This window comes from Heteronotia binoei, chromosome 5, assembly GCF_032191835.1.
Source record: "Heteronotia binoei isolate CCM8104 ecotype False Entrance Well chromosome 5, APGP_CSIRO_Hbin_v1, whole genome shotgun sequence".
Classification (NCBI taxonomy): Eukaryota; Metazoa; Chordata; class Lepidosauria; order Squamata; family Gekkonidae; genus Heteronotia; species Heteronotia binoei.
The window spans coordinates 104,959,282-104,980,123 of NC_083227.1; the positions used below are offsets into that span (position 1 = coordinate 104,959,282).

Sequence of the window (20,842 nt, forward strand, 5' to 3'; positions counted from 1 at the left end):
AGAAAACCTAGAATACCATTTACCTTCACCTTCATCGGATCCCACCCCCGTAAGGTAGACCACGAAGCAAAAACCTTCCAGGTGGTATTGTATATCCTATTAGTGGAACACTTACGCGATGCTAACCTAGTGTCCACCACTCTGGTGCTACAACCTAGTTCCTTGAGCTGTAACCGCTCAACTTCCAAACTGTCAATTGCAACATGTCTGGTTGAGGATGAGACATGCTGCCCTGTGTCAGAAGGTCGTCCCTCCCTGGCAGCCGCCAAGGAGGCTGAATAGACAACCTCAGGAGCTCCTGGAACCATGACCGTCTCGGCCAGAAGGGAGCCACCAACACCATCTCCGCCTTTAGTTCCACCACCCTCTGTAACACCCTGGGTAATAGAGGAAGGGGCGGGAAGGCCTACACTAGCCCCGTCGGCGCTGAGGGCATCGGTTCCTTCTGCCCTTGTGTCTCTGACCTTGGCAAAGAACCTGTCCACTTGGCAATTTTCTGCTGTGGCAAACAAGTCCACCGACACAGGTCCGTACCTGTCCACTATTAGACGGAAGGTGTCCCTGTGTAACATCCACTCTGTTTGGTCCAGCCAGCGTCTGCTGAGCCAATCCGCTAGCAGATTGTCCTTCCCTGGAACATGCACCGCTTTGATTGACAGGAGATTGACTTCGGCCCACTCGAAGAGAACCTTTGCCTTGGCATGAAGTGATTTCACCCTGGTTCCTCCCTGTCGATTTACATATGCTTTGGCGGTTGAGTTGTCCGTTTTCACCAGGACATGGTGACCCCTCAGAACTGCCTGCAACACTAACCGGATCGCCCTGAGTTCCAGGAAGTTGATACTGCGCTTCATCTCGTGAGGCTCCCACTGACCCTGAATCATTTGATCCTGTGAGTGAGCCCCCCAACCCCATAAACTGGCATCTGTAGTCATGCAAACCCTCTGACGTTCGCGAAGCGGGTAACCTGGACTGAAAAGACCCGGGTTCAACCACCACTGTAACTGGGACGTCACCTCTAATGGTAGTGTCACCAGTTTGCGAATTTTGTTCCTTATAATCTCCTGAAAAGGCCGCAGAAAAAACTGTAGGGGATGAGTGTGGAATCTGGCCCAAGACAGTAGATCCTGAAAGGATACCACCATCCCTAAGACTTGTGCTAACTTCATGACTGGCACCTTCGGTTGCTGTAACACCCCTTGCAGAAGGAGGCAAAACTTCTCCCGTCTCTCTGGGGTTAAGAAGACTCTGTCCACCTTTGTATTTATTTCCACTCCCAGATGCACTAGTATCTGAGAGGGAAGCAGATTGCTCTTCTCTAGGTTCACCACGAAGCTGTGAGAGCGCAACATGGTCACTGTCTGCTGCATGCCCTCCAGGCATTGCTGGTGGGACCCTGCCTTCACCAGAATGTCGTCCAGGGAAGGAAATAGGGCCACACCCCGCAATCTCAGCTCCGCCACCAGGGTCACCAGAATTTTTGTGAATACCCGGGGCGCAGACTGCAGACCAAACGGCAGGGCTCGATATTGAAAATGCTTCCCCCCGTAGGAGAAACGCAGAAAACTTCTGTGTGATTCCCGAATGGGAACATGCAAGTAGGCCTCTGACAGATCCAAGGAAGCCAGAAAATCCTGAGGCTGAATGGCTAGCAATACTGACTGTAGTGTCTCCATCTTGAAATGTTTTGTCAGGATGAACTTGTTGAGCCATTTCAGATCCAGAATGGTTCTGAACTCCCCGTTCTTTTTGGGAACTAAAAATATCACCAAATAGACCCCCAAACCCTGTTGAAGTACCGGGACGGCCTCCACTGCCCCTATATTCACCAAGTGCTGAATGGCCGACAACACTGCTCTGTGAGCAGATAAATCTTTTTTCCGGGGAACCCCTTGAAAATGGTTGGGGGGAAGAGAGTGGAATTCCAAGGCGTAACCCTGTTCCACTACTTCTAGAACCCACTTGTCCTGAATTGACTGATTCCAAATGTCTGTGAAAAGGGAAGGACGACCCCCTATTTTGTTTGTTGGCTGGTGAGAGGCATAGTCACTGGGATCCTCTTTTCTTGAAGGGATTTTTGGAACCCTGATCTGCCTTCCCAGAATAATATGGTTTGGGATCACGCCCCTTCTGCTGCCACTTGCCTCTGAAGGGACGAAAGGAACCTGGTCTGGATGGTTTCTTCGAATCTCGAAAGGAAGGAAAGGACTTCCTCTGTTTCGACTCTTTACTCTTGGAAGGTAAAACCTTCTTTTTATCCTTGTTCTCAATGAGGTATCTATCTAGACCCTCCCCGAACAACAAGGCTCCTTTAAAAGGCACCGCTGCCACCCTGGCTTGGGCTGCAGTGTCTACCTCCCAATTACGCAACCAAATGTTGCGTCTGGCAGCTACCCCACATGCCATGGCCCTGGCCGCCAGTTGCATGGTGTCTAATGAACTATCTGCCACGAAGGCAGCGGATAAAGCAATCTTTTTTTTTTTAACTCGTCCTTGAACTCCTTAGGAGCTCCACTGTCTGCTGCTGCCAAGTTATTAGACCACGTGCACATTGCTCTGGCAAATAATGAAGACGTAGTGGCTGCCTTGATGGCCCAAGATGTCGCTTCAAACTCTTTGCGTAAGGCCTGCTCAACCCTCCTATCACATGGATCCCTGGGTAAACCATCTGCGTCCATAGGAAGGACCGAATTGGAAATCAGGCTAGTTACAGGGTCATCCACTGTTGGTAACTTTAATCTCTTAGTAGCCTGTGGAATAAGCGAATAAAGTTTGGAGAGAACCTGTTAGTTTGCTTTAGGCTTAGTCGGACGTTCCCATTCCGCTTTGATTAAGGCAAAAAAGGCCGCAGGCAAAGGAACCCCTGTCTGAGCACTGCTCAATTTTGGCATCATCTCCCCTGAACCTGTGGGGAGATCAGGATCCAACTCCTCATTTTCTTTAGGAGTGGGTACAAAGTTGAGGGTCCTCAGTACTTTGGGAAGCAATTTTGAATAGTATTCAGAAGGAAAGAGCCTAGATTGAACAGTGTCAGTCTGCTCCTCCTTGTCTGACAGTTCACCCTCCTCCTTATCTGACTGCTCAGAGTTTTCTGATTCCTCAGCTGAGTTCAAGAGGGGGGAATCCAAACCCAAAGGAGGCTTGATCTTAGAGCGTCCTTCCATAGTGTCACTGGGACTAGTATCTCTGCCCCTTTCCCTCCATCCTTCTTTTTTGGTTGTAGGGAAGCAGGGGAATCCAGCTGCTGATGAAGGTCCTGTCCCAACTCTTTTAGCAGCTCTTTCTTAAGCCAAAGGACTAAATTTGACTTGGCATCCTCTCCTGTGAGGTCAAGATTCTGAGCCTCCTGTTGAGGAGTCAGAGCCCCAGACAGAAGAGGTAGACCACATTCGCTGTGTGAGTTGCTGTGTGAGCTAGCCGCCATTTTGTAGCTTCTCACGTCCCTATAAGGGAAGGAAAGGCAAAAGCAACTAAAAAAGAAGCGGGAAAAGGCTCAGAATGGAAGACAGAATGTCTCCGTTGCGCCCTCTATTGGGCCTTTTGGTATCTTGCCTTCCAGTCAGGAACAAACCCCCTCAGAGGCCTCTCTCTCTCACTCTTTTGCCAAGCCTATACGACTAGGCAGTCCGAAGGAGAGACAACGCGGGCAGCCTGGGGACCCATCTGAAGCCCCGTGGACTCGCCCGCAGCCCTGTTGCTGTAGGGTGGCTTACCACGCTGCCTCTGCGCTTGCCGCCTCTCTTTCCTTCCGGCTTGGTTCCAATCGCGACTGTGAGGGAACGAAGCGCTGCGGGCGTCTGCCGTTCGCTCAAGGTCTACTCGTGAGTAGACCCTGCAGACTGCCGCCACCGGTGTTGTTGGGACCAATCCCAACGCTTCCGGTCTGTTTTGTTTCAGTAATCCGGATCTTCTGCGCTTCTCAGCAAGCGCCTGGAGAAAAACCGTCCTGCCTCGTGCAGGGCCGGGAGAAGAACTGGCGCGTCCTGGGTGGTATAGGCCACTCCCCCTCCGGATCGATTGGAGCACCCGACCCTGTGACGAGGAGGAGGAGCCTATACCCAGTAGTCGGACCGACCCACTGTCCAGACCACCGGAGAATAATAGTTTTTCTATTTGAAGTCATGTGGGGAGAGCCGAATCTGGCACACACACACACACACACATCTGGCCTGCCACCCTAGGCAAATGCATAGGTCCAGGGCTTTTTTTGTAGAAAAAGCCCAGCAGGAACTCAGTAGCATATTAGGTAACACACTCATTAGCATATTAGGCCACACCATCAATAAATAAAGAAATGGGAATAAAGGGGAATAAAGAAATGGGAAGAAAGGGAAATAAAGAAATAAACCTGAACTGTGACAGTAACTTTTCCAGGCCTTGCAGCAATTCTGGCCGGCCAGCCAGGCCCCTGGCAGGCTGCTGCATAGTACATCTGGGCCCTGTGATCCCTGCCTGGCACTGGGGAGGCTGCTGCACAGCACAGCTGGGCCCCACGATCCTCGCTGGCCAGCCAGGCCCCAGGGAGGCTGCCACGTGGCTTGGTTCGGCCCAGCAATCCCCGAGGGCCGCACCAAGTGACCTCAAGGGCCGCATATGGCCCTTGGGACAGAGGTTGTCCACCCCTGGTGTAAAGGCTTCCTGTATCTTAGATGAGTGAAATATGCCTTTGACCTGTAAGTATTGAAACCATTTTACATTTAGTCCTAGTTTATTCTCTAGTAGATTTTTGTCAATAAATTTGTTCTTTGGCCATAAATCTATTAACCAATATCATCCCTTTTTTCTTTAGCTTTGATTGTCAGCATTAAGGTGGCTAGGTGGAAACCAGCGTTGGTTTATGAAGGAAGAATACCTTGAGATATCTGGGATAAGTTTGTTTCATTTCTGTTGCCAAAAGGTAAATAAAGGACGTAAAAAGAATTTTCTTGAAAAATTAGTGCTAGTTAAAAGATATAAGTTCCATACAACATCCGAAATATGATATGGACTCAAATAGGTTGCCTCTATTGATTCCCAATCTGAATGGTTTTGCCCTAATATAATTTCTTTAATTTGCGATAGGAGTGTGGCATTATAATATGTCAACTGGTCTGGAAAATCCATGCCACCACATGTAGATTGAGTGCCTTGAAACGAATCCTTGGTTTTCCTTGTGACCACAGGAATTAATTTAGATCTGATTGCTATTTGCCTATTGTTGATTTAGTTAAATAGGTAGTTTACAAAACAGGAACAGATATTTCAGTATTATAAAATTCTTTGTGAGGTAAAATCTATCTGGCCATGAGAATTTTGAGTTGTCCCATTTTTTTAGTTGAGTTAATACTGATTTATGAAGAGAATTGTAATTGAACTGTTTTAGTTTGGAGATGACTTGGAAGATATGAACTCCTAAAAGTCTCCATGATGCTTTTGTCCAGTTGGTGTACCCTAGTAAGTTTATTTTTTGGATTACAGTATCATTCAAATTTATTGGGAATAATTCTGATTTGTTGCTATTGAAAGTGATACCAGAGATTGAGCTAAATGAGTTTAGCAACGTTTGTAGAGCCAGAAGAGATTGTAATGGAGAAGAAATATTGGTTGTGACAAGCATAATTGAATTCCAAAGGGAGTTCTGACCATCACCTTTTAAATACCTTCCTTCCATTGGAAATAATGAAGGGGCATCTTCTTTTGGGGGCTCATAGAATTGGACCACCTGGTCCAATCCTTTTGAAACTTGGAGGGTGGTTTGAGGAGAAGCACTGGATGCTATGCTGAAAATTTGGTGCCTCTACCTCAAAAACAGCCCCCTCAAGAGCCCCAGATACCTGCAGATCAATTCTCCATTATACCCTATGGGAATCAGTCTCCATAGGGAATAATCAAGTGCCCAGCAGACATTTCCCTCCCCACCACCACACCCTTTCTGATGACCCTGAAGCAGGGGGAGGGTCTCCAGACTGGGGGATCCCCTGACTCCCAACTGGAGATTGGCAACCCTATTATGAGGACAAACAAAGTGAAGACTGAAGAGCACTGAAAAAAAAAAAAAGAACTATGCTACTCAGTATATGACACCCTCTCTTGAAAGAGAAAGCAATGTGATCCAGGATCTCATGAGTTCATCATTCAAGTTCTGTGAGAATTCTCTCACACTCAGAGGATTCTTGCAGTTCAGGTGACAATGATATCAACATTGGGAATTTTCCCTCTACTGTTCTTAAGAGTGGCAAAGATTTTGTACCAAATGGGGAAGGCTTGAAGACTGTAAGCCACTTTGCTAGGTGTGTGACACTATTATTTGTAATTCAAACACCACAAAAAATGCCAAGAAATGTCCCAGCTGCTACCTTAATATAGTTTCTTTCTTACCAAAGGAATTTCTGCCTTACCATGTTTATGAAAATTAGAATTTGTAAAGGAAAGCCACATCCAACAACATACATGATATCAACGGTTTTTAGCTAACACAGGGAAAACTGGGGCATATTACACATTTATTTTCTAATATTAGAGTTCAAGTATGCACTATCCAAGTATATCATTTATTTGGACTTTTATGTTGCCCTTCTCTGTGAGCAGGGCTTAGGGTGGCTTAGATCAAAATAAAGTACAGCAATCTAAAGTTAAATTGAATTAAATCAGCATTGTAAAAAAGTTCAATATAAAACAGATCCAAGGTGACAGCTAATTTGGATTGAAATTAAAGCTCCTCAGAGCCTCTAATGGACAGGTAACAGAACTCAAGAGCAGCAGACAGCTTGCTGTTCTGTCACTGCCCTCAGCCAAAGGCCTGGTGAAACATCTCTTCCTTACAGGACATGTGGAAACGTAATAAATCCTGTAGGGCCTGAATGTTCTCTAGCAGAACATTCCATCAGGTGAGGGCCAGAGCCAAAAAGGCCCTGGCCTTGGGCCTTGGTCGAGAACCAGATCTCTCTTAAACTGGGAACCACCAGGAGATTTTTAGTACCTGAGTGTAACACTCTATTGGGGGCATATTGAAAGAGGCAGTCCCAAAGATATGGGGATCCCTGAGTGCAAAGGGCCTTAAAGGTAAAAAACAGCACCTTGAATTTGATCTAGTGCTCAAGAGAGCCAGTTTGGTGTAGTGGTTAAGTGTGCTGTCTCTTATCTGGCAGAACCAGGTTTGATTCCCCACTCCTCCACTTGCACCTGCTGGAATGGTCTTGGGTCAGGCATAGCTCTGGCAGAGGTTGTCCTTGAAAGGGCAGCTGCTGTGAGAGTCCTCTCAGCCCCACCCACCTCACAGGGTGTCTGTTGTGGGAGAGGGAGATAAAGAAGATTGTGAGCTGCTCTCAGACTGTGAGTGGAGGGTGGAATATAAATCCAATGTGGTCTTCTTCTTCTTCTACCAGAAGCCACTGTAGCTCAGTCCCATAGATTCTAAGATCCCATAGATACAACTGAAAATAGAGAGTTCCAGATATGTGTAGCTTCCTCAGTCACCCTCAACTTACTGCTGAATGTGTTTTCATATACTGAAGTGGAACTCTGCACAAAAATAACAGCATGCAAAGAAGCCTTAGAAGTTTAAAAATAAATAAATGCCCAAGTCACTTTTCTATAAAAGATACTCAAGAAGGGGGGGAAGGGTGGGCTCCCTCTTGGGTATCCTGCCCCCCCAGGGAAAGTGTATGCGCAATACATCGCCTCTCCTTCCCGGTGTAGTGAATGCCGCGTGGTCACTGTCCGGCTATGCCTGGCAGATGGTCACTGCAATGGCCTCTCCTGCATTACTGCATCCGTGGCAACACCTTCCCACTGGTCCCCCCCGTTTCTCACAGAGTTTGCCACATCATGGTGCGACCGAATGTCCGGCAGTATAACCGGATGGGCAGGCTGGGCCCACCAACCTCGACAGCCAAGAGAAGGAAAACTCTAACATCAAACCCGGGCAGATAGAGCTCGTTAATGTAACACCTTCCACCTGGAGGACTCGCTGCCGGCGTCCCGGCTTACTGGGCCATGGCAGATGACCCCAAGGTGAAAGGGTGGAGCCAGTACTGCACACACTGTGCTTCACCTAAAAATTCCTCTGCGCAGGCCTGAAGGGCATATCCACATCCACAACCCACAACACACCAAGTCCTGCAGCGATGGGCAAGGGGCGAAACGGCAGGTGGAAGATGCCACTGGAAGCCGCAGTCCCGATCCTGCATGTAGGCGGTTCAGGGTATTGGTCGCCTGATGTTGACCCGGAGACAAAAGCATCTTTCGGCAGCACCCTGAACGACCAAGCAGCCTTATCTAGGGACAGCACTGCTTGCTCCACACGGAGAGGGGCCTAGAAAAGGTGGCCTAAACAAAGCTCGTCTCCCCCACCCCAGTTGGCTAGCCGCGGTCAACGGGCATCCTTACTTGTGGTCAAAAAATAACAACAAAGAAAAGGCATGCACCTGCCTCACAAAGTGTGCAAAGACTTAAGCTTGCGTGTTGGAACATCAGAACCATGCTTGACACAGTAGACAGTGGTCGCCCTGAACAACGCTCTGCTCTAGTTGCCCACGAACTTCTCAGGTTGAATATTGACATAGCAGCTCTCAGTGAGGTCCGTTTCCCTGAGGAAGGTAGTCTTCAAGAACATGGTGCTGGCTATACCCTCTACTGGTCGGGTAAGTCAAAGGCTGAGAGCCGCCTTTCTGGCGTTGGCTTCATGGTCAGGAACTCCATTGCCTCCAAACTCGAAAACCTGCCAACAGGTCACTCAGATCGCATCATGTCCATACGCCTCCCAGTTCAAAACAAGCAGCATGCAACACTCTTCAGTGTGTATGCCCCAACCCTTCAAGCAGATCCTGCAGAAAAGAACAAGTTCTATGCTGATCTACGCAACCTCGTACGGAAGACCCCTACAGAGGACAAGGTGATCATCCTTGGTGACTTCAATGCCAGAGTAGGTAAAGACTCGGAAGCCTGGAAAGGAGTACTTGGCAAACACGGCATTGGCAACTGCAATGATAACGGGCGCCTCCTGCTAGAATTCTGCACAGAGCACCAGCTCACCATCACCAACACTATCTTTCAGCAGAAGAACAGCCTGAAGACAACCTGGATGCACCCACGGTCCAAGCACTGGCACCTTATCGACTACATTCTGGTGCGCCAGAGAGACCTTCGAGATGTCTTACACACCCGAGTAATGCCCAGTGCGGAATGTCATACGGATCATCGTCTTGTACGCTGCAATCTCCGTCTTCACTTTAAACCCACACCCAGGAGAGGAGGTATCCCTCGGAGGAAGCTTCAGGTTGGCAGCCTTCAGTCAGCCGAAGTTAAAGCTGCCTTCCAAGCAAAACTTCAGTCAAGAATTGAGGACCCCAGTTGCCCCACAGACCCTTCTCCAGAAGCACTCTGGGAACACCTAAAAACTACCATCCTGTCGATCTCTGAAGAAGTCCTCGGGTTCTCCACAAGGAAAAACAAGGACTGGTTTGACGAGAACAATCAAGAGATCCAAGAATTACTAGCGAAAAAGAGATCTGCCTACCAAGCACATCTTGCTCAGCCCTCCTGTCCCGGGAAAAAAGCAATCTTTCGCGCTGCATGTAGCATCCTCCAGCGCAAGCTTCGAGACATTCAGAACGAGTGGTGGACCAAGCTTGCAGAGAGAACCCAGCTGTGTGCAGACACTGGTGATTTAAGAGGGTTCTACGAAGCCCTGAAGGCAGTATATGGCCCATCATATCAGGCTCAGAGTCCCTTGCGTAGTGCAGACGGCCAAGTGCTCCTCACAGACAAGGCATCCATACTGAATCGGTGGTCGGAGTATTTTCAGGCTCTCTTCAGTGCCAACCGCGTAGTTCAAGATTCAGCAATCCACCTCACCCCACTTCAACCAGTGAAAACAGAGTTGGATGAGATCCCCACCCTAGAAGAGACTGTTAAAGCCATCCAGCAACTGAAAAGTGGCAGGGCAGCGGGAGTTGATGGAATCCCACCAGAGATCTGGAAGCATGGGGGCACAGTACTACATAGCACACTTCACAAAGTACTTGTCACCTGCTGGGAACAAGGCAAACTACCACAGGACTTTCGCGATGCAATCATCATCACTCTACACAAGAACAAAGGAGAAAAGTCAGACTGCTCCAACTACCGGGGGATAACCCTGCTCTCCATCGCAGGCAAAATCCTTGCCAGAATACTCCTGAACAGACTGGTGCCCACCATTGCAGAAGAACTCCTCCCAGAGAGCCAGTGCGGCTTCAGAGCTAACAGGAGCACCACTGACATGGTATTTGTTCTCAGACAGCTCCAAGAGAAATGCAGGGAACAGAACAAGGGTCTATATGTGACTTTTGTCGACCTTACCAAAGCTTTCGATACTGTTAGCAGGAAAGGCCTGTGGCAAATCTTGGAACGTTTAGGATGTCCCCCAAGGTTCCTCAGCATGATCATCCAGCTACATGAAGACCAGCGAGGCCAAGTCAGACACTGCAACGACCTCTCGGAGCCCTTCCCAATAGGCACGGGTGTAAAGCAAGGCTGCGTTCTTGCGCCAACTCTCTTTACGATCTTCTTTAGCATGATGCTTCAAAGAGCCGCAGTAGATCTAGATGATGACGATGGTGTCTACATCCGCTATCGCACTGATGGCAGCCTGTTCAACCTGAGGCGACTAAAGGCTCACTCCAAGACAATGGAAAAACTCATCCGAGAGCTACTATTTGCTGATGATGCTGCACTCGTCTCCCACTCGGTATCAGCTCTGCAGCATATGACGTCCTGCTTTGCAGAGGCTGCCAAGCTATTCGGCCTAGAAGTTAGTCTGAAGAAGACAGAAGTTCTCCACCAGCCTGCACCCCAGGAAGATTATCACCCTCCCTGCATCACTGTGAGTGAATCAGTTCTGAAGACAGTCCAGCAGTTCAGCTACCTAGGGTGCATCATCTCCTCAGATGCCAAGATCGACAAGGAGATTGACAACAGGCTGGCAAAGGCAAATCGTGCATTTGGCCGACTGCACAAAAGAGTATGGAGCAACAAGCATCTGAAAAAAGGCACAAAGATCAATGTTTACAAAGCGGTTGTGATGACAACCCTCATCTACGGCTCCGAATCGTGGGTTTTATACCGTCATCACCTGCGACTCCTTGAGCGCTTCCATCAGCGCTGCCTTCGCACCATCCTCAACATCCACTGGAGTGACTTTGTGACCAACACTGAAGTCCTCAAGAGGGCAGAGGTTACAAGCATCGAAGCACTGCTGTTGAAGACGCAGCTGCGCTGGGCAGGGCATATTTCTAGAATGGAAAACCACCGCCTTCCCAAGATTGCTCTGTATGGCGAACTTTCCACCGGCCATCGAAATAGAGGGGCACCAAAGAAGAGGTACAAGGACTCCTTGAAGAAATCCCTTGGCACCTGTCGCATCAACCATCACCAGTGGTCTGACCTAGCCTCAGATCGCAAAGCATGGAGGCACACCATCCACCAGGCTGTCTCTTCCTTTGAGAACGCACGCATAGCTGGTCTTGAGGACAAAAGGAGATTGAGGAAGAATCGTAGTGCTACAGCACCAACCCCAAATCAGACTTTTCCCTGCAGCCACTGTGGACGGATCTGCCTGTCCCGCATTGGTCTTGTCAGCCACCAGCGAGCCTGCAGCAGACGTGGACTACTGCACCCTTCTTAAATCTTCGTTCGCGAAGTCAAGCCGAGAGAGAGAGACTCAAGAGCAACTTACAAGCCACATGAAGAATTCCTTCCAACAAAATTTATAGGTATCAATGAAATTGTTGCCAAAATTCAAACTGTAGGAGAAAAATATCAAACTGACCCTCACATTCCCATATGATGAGCTAGTTTCCTAATGGCTAGTGGCCTGGAGAATTCTGACCTTGATAGCCCAGGCTAACCCAGTCTCATCAGATCTTGGAAGCTCAACAGGGTCAGCCTTGGTTAATACATGGATAGGAGACCAGGACTTTTTTTCTGTGTAGAAAAAGTGCAGCAGGAACTCATTTGCATATTAGGTCACACCCCCTGATGACAAGCCAGACAGAACTGCATTCCTGTGTGTTCCTGCTCAAAAAACACCCTGGAGACCACAAAGGAAACCCAAAGTTGCTACACCAAGTCAGATAATGGCAAACCACATCTGAATGACACTTGCCTTGAAAACTCCATGGGATCGCCACTGGCATAAGTTGGCTGCAACTTGACAGCAAAAAGAAAGAGAAAAAAGTGATCCTCGGAGTGGTGCCCCCTGTTGATGTGTTTCCTAGTGCCTACTTGCTCTTCCCAAAAGTTCCTATTCCCTAAAGCGAAAAGTCAATCTTGGCTTTCCCTCAGGTCCCTCCCTCAAAAAGATCCCACTTCTGGATCTGCAGAGAGTGTCTATTTCAAAATAGAGGCCCTCAAACACGCTTGTATTTGCAATACTTTGTGAATGCAATCCATGGCAGACTTTTTGTGATGGTACTTACTACCTTTTCTTGAAATTCCCAAGATTCCTATAGACTCTACCAGGCTGCAGGTCCCTTGTATAGACATCCTACAAGCATAAAGTCTGATGGACTGCCTTGTTACCAGTACTCACTAAACAAACTAACACAGATTCATAGAACAAAAAACAGAATCCTTGGAGAGCCAGTTTGGTGTAGTGGTTAAGTGTGTGGACTCTTATCTGGAGAACTGGGTTTGATTCTCCACTCCTCCACTTGCACCTGCTGGTATGGCCTTGGGTCAACCATAGCTCTGGCAGAGGTTGTCCTTGAAAGGGCAGCTGCTGCGAGAGCCCTCTCCAGCCTCACCCACTTCACAGGGTGTCTGTTGTGAGGGAGGAAGGTAAAGGAGATTGTGAGCTGCTCTGAGACTCTTCGGAGTGGAGGGCGGGATGTAAATCCAATATCTTCTTCATCTTCTTCTATGGTTAAAGTATTTATATCCCAGCTTCTCCACCTCCTAAAAGGCTTAACAGATATAAACACTAGAAAGACATATATAAAATCATAGAACAGTGTGTTATAAAAATTAAATAATGATTTGATTATGACAACAGCAGTAATAACAACAACAATTTTAATTTCTATCCCACCCACTTCATAAAATTGGGCTTGGGGCAGCGCACAAGTACTAAGTTGCATGACAACAAAAACCACTAGAGGGAAAAATCAAATACCCAGCATATTTTTATTTATCAAAATACTTGTACTCCATCTTTTCTCTCAGCTCAAAGCTATTTACAGGTAATAATTAAAACATTATAGTTTACAACCTGAAAAAAATACCTCCCTCGTGCCAAAAAGATGGCTGGTGTTCACACCCCATCAAAAGCCCTGGCAAACAAATAAATGACTGTACCTCCAATTATGGGACTCCCACTTAGCTTTTCAGGAAACCCATTCCACAGTGTGGGGACCATTTAGCACATGGCAGCCTGAAGACCATCACTGGTGCACAGGAACAAATGGGAGGATACAACCCTTCAGATATGTGGGGCATGAAGGGCTCTAAAGGTCAAAAACAGCACCTTCAAAGTGGGTAAGATATTTTCCCACTGACTAGCCTCTGACAATAATCAGTCTGCTGAATTCTGGACCAGCAGCACTTTCCGGGCTGTCTTCCATACAACTAGTCCTGATTTCAGATTCATATAACTTCAACAAATCCCCTCTGAAACTGAAATGCACAGTCTGAAACTCAAACAAGGCATCTTTCTCATCTCCTTTGGAAGACTGTTCTAGATAAGTGGAGTTATGACTGAAAAGGCCTGGTGAAATGGAACAGCAAGCAAGAACTACTGGAAAGAGCCAAGTAGGATGTTACCAAGAGGGACACTCCTTCAGATATACAGATCCCAGGTCATTAAGAGTTTTAAAGGCTAAAATAACCAGCACTCTAAATTGAGCTTGGAAACAAATAGGCAACAAATGAAGCTGTTTTAGAACATGTGTTATATGTTCATATTGGTGTGCTCTGGTTAGAAGACAAGTAGTCACATTTTTCATGAATTTAAGGGCAGTGTGTTTTACTTGTAGTGTGTTTTACTATAGTCTAAATCTTGTCTTTGTTTAGGGATCCCAGCCCCCCAGTCCCATCTGGCCAGCAGGAGATAATCCCACCCCAAAATGAGGGGTTTTAGGCCACTTCCAGTAAAACTGAAAGTGGCCTGAAAACCTGGAAGTTCTGCCATGGAGCAGCCATTTGAGAAGCAAAAAGGACCACACAAATGGCTGCAAGCCTTCAGTGATCAGTTTTGCTCCTGTCCTCCTGATTAGAAGTGGAGGGAGCAAAACTGGCCATGAAATGCCTTTCACTTCTTGTTTCACTGGAAGTGGTCCAAAATGTCATTTGGGTCCCCGCCCACCCCAAAGGCTCCACCAGAAAGGTAAGGAGACCTGGCAACCGTATCTTTATTATATAATTACAGGGTAATACTAAATAATTATACCCTTCTTAGTTAGTGAATTTCCACTTTCCTTTTTCTTCTTAGGATACTGCTAACTATAACCATAGCATTTTTATGAGTATGTTATTAAAAATGTGCAAAGTAGATAGTTTACTTAAATATGCCTCATGTTCATGATCCAAGAATCCTAGGTATTTAACTGCTAGTCACCCTTCACATATTTATAGCTTAATAAATGATAATAGTACCCAGGAACAAAATTGTACCAATGCTCTCCCTTCTTTATATCATGCATCCCAATATAGTACTCACACTTTTGATGAGAAGAAGATGATATTGGATTTATATCCCGCCCTCCACTCCAAATCTCAGAGCGGCTCACAATCTCCTTTATCTTCCTCCCCCACAACAGACACCCTGTGAGGTGGGTGAGGCTGAGAAGGCTCTAACAGCAGCCACCCTTTCAAGGACAACCTCTGCCAGAGGTATGGCTGACCCAAGGCCATTCCAGCAGGTGCAAGTGGAGGAGTGGGGAATCAAACCCGGTTCGCCCAGCTAAGAGTCTGTGCACTTAACCACTACACCAAACTGACCTGATGCCTGGTCCTTGCAAGGTAATCTGTATGACTCCAGCTATGACTGCTGTTCCTTCCCCAAAAGCACCACTCTTTTTCACATCTACACAATACATCTACTGCATACATCTCACATTACATCTACTGAATATACTGTCACAGGTGATTGGCCCCCACATGCATTCAAAATATAGTGATTCAAACATACTGATTTTTTACATATATATATTCCTTACAAAGTCCCAGGAACTAAAGATATGCAAGATGCTAAACAGGGGTGCCAACTTATTTGTTATGAAGGATGGATAGGACTTTGTGGGGCTGGGCCACGCGTGCCATAAAATGTAATGCCAGATAGTGGAGATAAAAACTTTATAAAGGATGCAGACCAACACAAATAAAGCTATTTTTAATTAAAATACAAACATGCTTAAAACTATTGCGATATGTTGTTTAAAATGGAAAGGTGGGAGAATAGTGGGATTTGGCAATGCAATTTTTAAAATAAAACATCAAGAAAAGGCACAAGGATCACAGCAGAAACCTAAAAATATAAACTAAAAATATAAAATGCTCTGAGCCTAGGAAAACATAAAATGGCTGGGCATTGCAAGCTTCTCCCCCCTCCCCACACCGCTAATCTACTTAGATTGGCAATGGCTCTCCAGTGTAATATTCCCCTCTGATTGTGGGTTCCCAAGTTAGAGTACTCACTAGACTCCTGTTCTCAGGTCCATTAATCAGAGACAAGCTGGCTCAAAGCATCAACCGTTTATTTGCAAGGAGACTCCAGCAAGCAACAGCTGCAACTGGCCAAATGCTGGAAAGTGAAGCTACTTGATCTTCATTCCAATGGAATACATTGCACCACAGACAAAGTTGCAATGAAAATGCGGAATGAATTTTCCATTACAGTCTGTGGGCCCAGATAGACTATTCCCAGAGTAGTCTATCTGGGCACAGAGACCTTAATGGAAAATTCATTCCACATTTTCTTTGCAGCTTTACAAGTCCAGAAGAGCTTCCTGCTAAAGCAGGCACAGACAAGGCAGAAGGAGCTGGGAACTTCAGCAGACTTGGAGTTTCAAAGGGTGAGGATAGGAGGGGGAGGAAGGGGGAGAAAAGAGCTGTGGGACTGATTAAAGCTTTGGGCAATTGTGGGCCATGGGCCGTAAATTTGACATCCCTGTGCTAAGAATTCCTGAAGACAATGCCAAAGGGGGAATTCAGCTACTTTTCTGGTTACTGTAAATGTAAATTAATTTTTAAAATATGTCATTAAAGTAGAGTTAAAAGACACAGCAAATCCATCAGGATATTTTACAAGCATTTGGTAACTTACCACAGGGTCTTTCCCTTTCCGAAAACATTCTTCTTTCTGTCCAGGGAGAGATGGCCAGTAAATCTGTAAGGAGAGAAACATGTGTCCGCAGATTAAGAAGAAAATCCTGGGACTGGGAAAGCAAGGGCTTTCTTCTTCTGCTTCTTCACAGCACAAGCCAACACATACCTCTGTATTTCGCTTCTATTTCACCTCTATTTCCCTCCAGATGCAGCACTTAGTAGCATTTATTTGATTACAGGTTTTGCCACAATTTAATTCAATTTAATTTTTAGATTTATATCCAGCCCTGTTGCACAAGCCAGCTCAGGGCAATAAACAATAAAACAAGAGAGTTGAAATAATATCATAAAAACAAACATTACAAAATAGGAGCAGCACAGTAAACAATCTTACAGACATAGGTGGTAAACAGTATGCGGCTGATGGCTAACAGCACAGCATAACACTATAATGGTGAAATGCTGGGGGAAGTGATGACTTTCAAGGACACCCGCTGGATTAATTAAAAGCTTGGTGGAAGAGCTTCATCTTACAGGCCTTGCAAAACCTTGGTAAGTCCCACAGGGCCCGGATCTCCAGTGGGAGCTCATTCCACCAGGCAGGGGCCCGGACCAAAAAGCCTCTGGCCCTCCTTGAAGCCAGCCTGGTGTCCTTAGGACAAGGGACTATGAGGAGATGTTGAGCAGCAGACCTCAGAGCCTGGAGGTGGGGGGGTTCATATGGGGAGAGGCAGTCCTGAAGATATGCAGGCCCCTGGCCATAAAGGGCCTTAAAAGTAAGGACCAACACCTTGAACCGGATCCAGTACTTGTAGCCAGTGCAGTTTGTGCACCACCAGATGCATCCGTGCCCGCAAAGGCCTTGATGTCAACAACTGGGCTGCTGCATTCTGCACCCGCTGGAGTTTCCAGAACAGGGTCAAGGGAAGCCCCATGTAGAGAGAGTTACAACAGTCTAATCTGGAGGTGACCATTGCATGAATCACTGTGGCTAGATCATGGGAGGTAAGGTAGGGACCAACTGCTGAGCCCACCTCAGATGGAAAAAGGCAGCCCTTGCAGTGGCGGTGACCTGTGCCTCCATAGATAGAGAGGCATCCAGGAACACCGCCAGGCTCTTCACCTCTGTTGATGGCATCAATTGGGTGCCATCGAAGGGTGGGAGCCTGATCCCACCCCCCTTCTGACCCAGACACAGGACTTTTGTCTTTGATGGATTCAGTTTCCGCTGGCTCTGATGCAACCAACCAGCCACAGCCTGCAATACCTCACCCAGTTCTTCAGGGGCAAAGTCCGGGCGGCCATCCAAAAACAGCAAAATCACAACATATAGGTGTTTTCTCAAAGGAAGAGAGACCACTGAAGAGTACATAGGAAAAGGGTAAGGCATTGTAATATTTTCCCTTCACCTTGTGACTTCTGTGTTCTTTTAGATGGGTGTTCAAACGCAATAAACATGAATTATAGGAAGCCAAGGCACGTATATTATAATGACAAGAGGCTAATGTTATTTAAAGAAAGAAAAAGAAAAAGAAAAAGAAAGTAATAGGCTGCAGTCAGACAGCATACTCATCATGTTGCGGCTGCGTTTCTAATTTTATTTGGAGGTGTGTTCCGGAGTGGTTCAATCAGACATCCTATCCTTGCCACCGAGGATCACCCCAGCCAGACACACAGCTTTCTTCCAGCAAAGCATTTTCATTCTCATGCAGGAAGAGAATGAGAGACACAAGGAGCTGGAGATGAAGGGTGCTATCTCTGTTGTCAATAGGTGTCTATCTTGCCTGCACTTAAAGGCTCCTCCCGCCCCCGGTGATGCCTGAGCTGGATGTGGTGCTTCCTCACTTATGAATTATCCTAGGTGGAAAGGGGGCTCTTCTCTGCTCTGGAAAATTGCAAAGCAAGGAGGCATGCTTTGCCTGCCTCTCATGGTGTCTTGCTCTCCTCACCTCTGTCAAAGACCAAGCAAACTTTCCTAGTTTGCTGCTGTCGCTTCTCTTGCAAATTCTACATGAGCAGTAATTAACAACCCTTGGACGAGTAACCGCTTATGCACACATCGCTAACTTCCCAAATGGCTTGACTGTACAAGAGAGCAATCAAACATCTAGATATGCATGGTGAATGCAGTAGGTTCAGTAAATACCAGACTTTCTCCATTGTTTCTGCAGGAATGCCAGGGGTGAGCACAGGAGACTGACAACTACAGAATGTGATACAGATAGCGCTTTTTTTGTAGCAGGAACTCCTTTGCATTTTAGGCCACATCCCCTGATATAACCAATCCTTCTGGAGCCTATAGCAGGCCCTGTACTAAGAACCCTGTAAGCTCTTTGAGGACTGGCTACATCAGGGGTGTATGGCCTAATATGCAAAGGAGTTCCTGCTATAAAAAAAAGCCCTGGATACAGATATTGGTGCCTGATTGACCAATTTAAATCCAGTGGAGATAAGCAACAACGGATCAAACAGCTTGTCTGATTGCACCCACAAAATATCAGATAAACAATTGCCAACCTCCAGGTAGGGCTTGGAGCTCTCCCAGAAGTATAACTGATCTTCAGACTACAGAGATAAGTTCTCCTGGAAAAAATAGTAGCTATGGAGGGTGGATTCTATGGCATTATAACCTGCTGATGTTCTTCCCCTCCCTAGACCTCACTCTCCACATGTTTTGCCCCAAATCTCCAGGAATTTCCCAATCTGGCAACCCTAGCAACAGCAGTTCCAACAGAACAGCACCATAAGGCCTAAGCCATAGCCGCTTGTTCTCATTATGTTACTTTTATTTCCTCTTTATCATACATATAATGTGAGAAAAATGAAAGGTGAGATTGTATACAATTATTCTTTCTATCTATAGATTTGCCAAATTATAAAGATAGCACTTCATGCATCTGACAAAGTGTGCTCTAGTACATGAAAGCTTTTGCTACAATAAATATGTTAATCCTGAAGGTGTTGCAAGATTTCTTTTTTGTTACTGCCAGTACTGAGCAAGTAAAACAATTGGCTTGAGACTTAGTATTCAGTTGCTTATTCATCATCCCAATATGTTCTTAATGTTTGTTATGGAATATTTGTGCAAAGGATAAAACAAACCTTATCAGTTGCCTGTAATGGTTGTTTGCTCCATTTGTTTTGGTATATGAATTTAAAGATGTGATGTAAATATTCCTACAATAAAAGACACTCTAAGTTCTAGTGTTTCAAAAAAGAGGCATCCATTATGCTTCACTGAGATGCAGTTTTCTGAATTAATGTCCTTGTAAATAAGGAACAAACAATGAACACTTTGTTGTTGTTCAGTTGCCCAGTTGAGTCCAGCTCTTCATGACCCTATGGACTACATCACGCCAGGTCCTTCTATCTTCAACCATCCTTCTAATTTTGCTCAAATTCATGTTTGTTGCATTGATAACACTGTCTAACCATCTCATCCTTTGCCATCCTCTTCTTCTTCTTTTACTGTCAATCTTTCCCAGCATCAAGGGCTTCTCCAGTGAGTGCTCCCTTCTCATTTGGTGGCCAAAGTATTTGAGCTTCAGCTTCAGTATCTGACCTTCCAGGGAACAATGAACCCTAAACTGGCCCTAAAACTTGGCTCCTCATTAATAACCCCAGCAACTGGTTATTCAAGCCAAAGACTGGTTAATAAAGTTTGTCTTACATGTCAGGTAGTAAATTTAGTGTTGCCAGTCTCCAGGAGCAACCATGGGGTGGGACTGCAATGCCATGATCACACTGGCACACTGACATCACTTCTGGTAAAAACTGCAAGTGATGTCATGGGACATTCTAGAACAGGGGTGTCAAACATGCAGCCCGGGGGCCAAATCAGGTCCCCAGAGGACTCCTATCAGGCCCCCAAGCAACTAGCTGTCATCTGCTTCCTCCTCCCTCTGCCTTGCTTCCTTCTGCATAACAGCTTGCTTTGCAAGCCTTGCTCAATCGCACAGGAGCTACAGAGCAAAAGCTCTGTTTTCTCCATTGGCTGAGGCTCCTCCCTTGAGGAGGAAGAGGGGGAGGGAGAGCTTGCTTTGTCAGGCTCTCTCAATCTCACAGCAGAACTACTGAGCCAAACCTCTCTTCCTTCTATTGGCTGAGGCTCCTCCTGCTCCTGGTCCTCTGGGGAAGGAAGGAAAGAGCCAGAGCTTCCTTTGCCCATTACCCTGGATCCCAGGGGAGAGATACAAAGAAAGCACATTTTACACCAAGTGCTAATGTTTTAATTGTTTTTTAAAATATATAATTGTGTTTGTCTGTGTTCTTTATAAAGTTTATATCTCTGCTACTTAATCTTCAATAGGTACACACATGGCCCGACCCAACATGGCCCAGCCCGACAAGGTCTCATTTATGTCAGATTCGGCCCTCATAACAAATGAGTTTGACACTCCTGTTCTAGAATTTTTAAAAATATATATATAGAAAAACTACAGTTCTGGCAAATTCTAGAGCAGCAATGATGTCACTTCCAGTTTTTACAAGCACATGCCCCCATGATACCAGCACATGCCCCCATTCTTTTCCTTTTCTTCCCACTGGTACTTCAGGCACC

General features: G+C 46.3%; 1 protein-coding gene across 1 annotated transcript in view; it reads right to left on the minus strand.

The window, feature by feature from the left end:
• The window catches only part of SEMA3G (semaphorin 3G), a 154,218-nt gene that overhangs the window by 59,536 nt on the left and 73,840 nt on the right, over positions 1-20,842 (minus strand). Inside the window, exon 3 of the mRNA XM_060239998.1 lies at positions 16,280-16,342. Within this exon, the coding sequence (XP_060095981.1) occupies positions 16,280-16,342 (63 nt within the window). The remainder of the gene's footprint in view (positions 1-16,279; positions 16,343-20,842) is intronic.